The sequence below is a fragment of the Antrostomus carolinensis genome, unplaced genomic scaffold, assembly GCF_000700745.2.
Source record: "Antrostomus carolinensis isolate BGI_N321 unplaced genomic scaffold, ASM70074v2 scaffold36288, whole genome shotgun sequence".
NCBI lineage: Eukaryota > Metazoa > Chordata > Aves > Caprimulgiformes > Caprimulgidae > Antrostomus > Antrostomus carolinensis.
Genome location: NW_010333533.1, coordinates 906 through 4,669, shown reverse-complemented (window position 1 = coordinate 4,669; position 3,764 = coordinate 906). Strand labels below are relative to the sequence as shown.

The 3,764-nt window shown below is 58.6% G+C and overlaps 1 protein-coding gene across 1 annotated transcript in view; it reads left to right on the top strand.

Moving 5' to 3' along the window:
- Window positions 1–3,623, top strand: part of LOC104529540 (SRC kinase signaling inhibitor 1-like) — a gene marked incomplete at its 3' end in the record, with an annotated part of 14,246 nt that extends 10,623 nt beyond the window's left edge. The window contains 2 exon segments of the mRNA XM_029086463.1: window positions 1,320–2,579; window positions 3,540–3,623. Coding sequence (XP_028942296.1) covers window positions 1,320–2,579; window positions 3,540–3,623 — 1,344 coding nt within the window.
- Between the last annotated feature and the right edge of the window lie 141 nt (window positions 3,624–3,764).

The window sequence follows — 3,764 nt, the reverse complement described above, 5'->3', positions numbered from 1 at the left end:
GACTTGGCCCCATCATCCCTCCAAGCCCCTCTGCCCAGGGTGGAGAGAGTGGGAGGAAGGGAAGGTGCCTGGAGAGGGGGTGGGATGGAGAACAAGGAGGCAGAGGGCAGGACAGAGGATGCTGCTGAGCCCCTCGCTAGAGAGCATCTAGTGAAGGGAGCTTGACCTCACTGGGGAAAACTTAGCTGCTGGTGGGGGTCAAGGAAGGTTGCAGGGATCCCGCTGGGTTCCTCCCCTCTCCTGGGAGACCCAACACCAGGGCTGGATCAACCATGGCTGCCCCAGAGCGGATCTCCTGTCCCTGTGGACAAGGACCCCTTTCCCCAGAGCTTGAACGGGTCCAGCTCTGGACCCAGAACTGTGTAGCCATCCCAGCACTGTGTCTCTCTCCCTCTCTGCCCTGGGTGCTGCTCAGACCCCCGGGGCTGGGACACAAGTGAGACACGCTGTGCCAGGGCATGTGTCCCCGCTGCCCAACCTGTGCCACCCAGCAGTGTGGTGTAACCGCTGTCTTGCCCTGCTCTGCCGTGAGGCCACGGTGCTGGTGCCGGTGCTGGCAGCACACAGAGCCCCTATGGAGGTGGCAGCCCCATGGCCAGGGCAGGGTTTGGGTGTGGGGCAGAGCCCCGATGGCTGCAGCTCTGGCGTCACCTCTTCTGCCAGAACATCTCTCCAGCTCACCTCCGTGGAGAGCATGGCTGGCTCTACCCCTGTGGGCATCGCAGGGCTTGTGGCATCTCCCCTGGGACAGGAGCAGAGGATGGAGGGAGGAAGGACAGTGTTTCAAGGTGACTTCTTGCTGCTCAGGGTTGTCAAGGTCTGGTGCCCCTTGGCAGCTCGTTTGTGATGGCTCATCCCCTTCTCCTCCCGGGAGCTGCGGTGTTGAGCTGCCCACCAGGGCTGGGCTCTTCTCTTATACCAGTGTCACACCAGTTTATACCAGCATGGGAGAAATCCAAGCTGACCTGTGGCAGTTGGGTTTCCAAAGGCATTCAGGAGGTGCAGCAACACCGACTCATTTTTGTGAAAGATTCCAGGCAAGTTATTGCCCAAATCTCCCAGACCCAGGTTGCCTTAAGCACAGTAGAAAACCAGTCCCTGTCCCACTGTGGGTACAGATGGGACATCAGGGCTGGGCAGGAGGGAGCTGAGCATCTCCCATCCTGGCCAAACATCTCCCTGCAGCACCATGATGCCTGGAGGCACCAGGAATGAGGTATCCATGTGGTGTTGTGTGGACGTGTAGTGCTCCCCAGCAGCTCCCTGATTCCTCCCGCCGCTCTCCCCTGGCTCTTAATCTCTCTGAATTCTCTACCTAGGAGCCGCTGGCCCTGGCAGCCGCGGGGAGCAGGGCTTTCTCCCTCCCACAGATTGTGCTCACCGAGTGGGTGTCTGAACCGCCGTCCCCTGAAGCTGAACCGGAGCTATGGGTGCAAATGGGATGCTCAGAGGACAGGGACCCGGCTGGCAGTGGAGGAGCAGGAGGGGAGCTTGGACCCGAGTTGGAAAGGAAATGCCGTGTTTCTCCTGGCATCTCCAAAAGGTCTCCAGCCTCAGCCCCACAGCCCCTGAGCTGCCCACCTCGGGGCCGTACCCACACAGCAGCAGACACTTGGAGGTTCCCTCCAGCAGCCAGTGAGGTCCCGTCTCTCTCCAAGGGGATGGATGGAGGGGACACTGCTCTGAACACTGCCTGCAGGCAAGAAGGCAGGAGCAAGACTTGGCACCAAAGTCCCTTGGCTACACAAACCCCTTGTCCTCAGGGGGAAGCCATGGATCCCAGAGCAGCGGTCCCCTCCACCAGTGTGGGCAGTGGAGGACCCAGCACTGTCCCCCAACTTCCCAGGGATGAGGACCCCCAAGGAGGAGCCAGGCTGAGCGTGCTGGAGGCATCGCTCCCTCCTGGAGACTCTGCTGGGGCTTGCAAATGTGCACAGAGGGAGGAGAGCTCGCCAGCCCCAGTCTGCCCAGTGCCAGATCCCAGAGCTTTCCCAGGCAGGGATCCATCCCCATGGGGAAGCGGAGAGTCCCAGGCTGAGCATCCCCAGGTCGCTGCTTTCTCAAGGCCAAGCCATTGCCCAGCATTGCCAGGCCAGCACAGTGTGGCTTTGGCTGCGAGGGGAGAAGGTGGCACAGAGGGCACCAGGGTGCGGGGGAAGGTGGTGGAGGGGCTCTGCAAAGGGCAGTTGTCCTCTCGCTGCTCCATGACTCCGTGCAGCAAGGAGATTTATGAAGGCACCTACCAAAGACTGGATAGCTTGGAAGAAACTATCCGTGAGCTGGAAATAACCATCAGTGAGATCAGCAGCCATCCCTCGGTTGGATTTGTATTCCCTAAAGAACTGCTAGGACAAGCGGGATCCAAGGATGCCAGCAAGGAGACCAAGGAAGGTCTGGAGGATCTCAAACACAGTAGCTGTGACAATGGGACTGCCCTGGACCTCAGTCAGGCCAAAGATGATGCTCTCAAGAGTCCGTCTCCAAGCAAGACCAAGCCACCTCTGCTCCCCAAGCCGCAGCTTCCCCTCGACACTCAGCAGGTTTATTTTCTCTTCTCCCTCTTGCCGTGCTCTGCCCCGGTCTCACTCTGATGTCTTTCTTCCTCTACCTGCTCCTTCTCTGTGACTCTACCTCCAGGCAGAACCAAGGTGGAAAACCAATCTGTTTCCTTTTCTCCCTGCTAACTGGAAGGGGTTTGGGAAGTGCAGGAGCGAGACTGCAGGCAGCAGAGTCGGCAGGGTGAAGGCAGGCGGTCCCCAGCAGTGATGCCACCTGCCCAAACTGGTGATGGTGCCACCAAGTGCCCAGCTCCAAGTTGAACATGAGCCAACAGTGTGTCCTGGCAGCCAAGAAAGCCAACTGTATCCTGGGGGCATCCAGCACTGCACTGTGAGCCAGTCGAGGGAGGGGATCATCCCGCTCTGCTCTGCACTGTTGTGGCCTCACCTCCAGCACTGGGGGCAGTTTGGGCACCACAGGAGAAAAAGGATCTAAAGCTGCTGGAGAGTGTCCAGAGGAGGGACACAACATTGAGGAAGTGTTTAGAGGAGAAGCCATGTGAGGAGAGGCTGAAGTCACTTGGATTGTTCAGCCTGGAGAAGAGGAGACTGAGAGGAGATCTCCTGGGGGTCTAGAACTTCCTCCCAAGGGGCAGAGGAGGGGCAGGCGCTGAGCTCTCCTCTCTGGCCACCAACGAATGCCAGGAGCAGAGGGAATGGCAGGAAGATGTGGCAGGGGAGGGTGAGGTTGGCCATGAGGAGACGGTTCTTGAGGCAGAGGGTGGTGGAGCACTGGAACAGGCTCCCCAGGGAGGTGCTGATGGCACCAAGCCTGACAAGATTCCAGCAGCATTTGGCCAAGGCCCTGAGGGACATGGTGTGAATGTTGGGCTTGTCCTGTGCAGGGACAGGAGTTGGATCCATCATCATTGTGGGTCCTTCCAGCTCACAACAGTTGATGATTCTATGATTTTATGATCCCTTGCTGTGCATAATCCTCCAAATTAGACCCTGGCTATCTGGTACCTTCTGCCACGGCAGGTTTTGGGGCTGATGATGCTGCTGGTGATGAGCAACGGGGCTGATGATGAGCATGAAGTTGGTGATGAGCATCCCACGGGGACGGTGAGGGCTGGGTGCACTGGGTGACAAAATACCATCCCTCATTTTGCTGTTTTGCATAAGCACTTTCCTAATGAAGTGCAGTCTGAGCGTGGCAGCTGTTTCTCCTAATTAAATCACAGCGCGGGCTCCCCGAAGCCATCC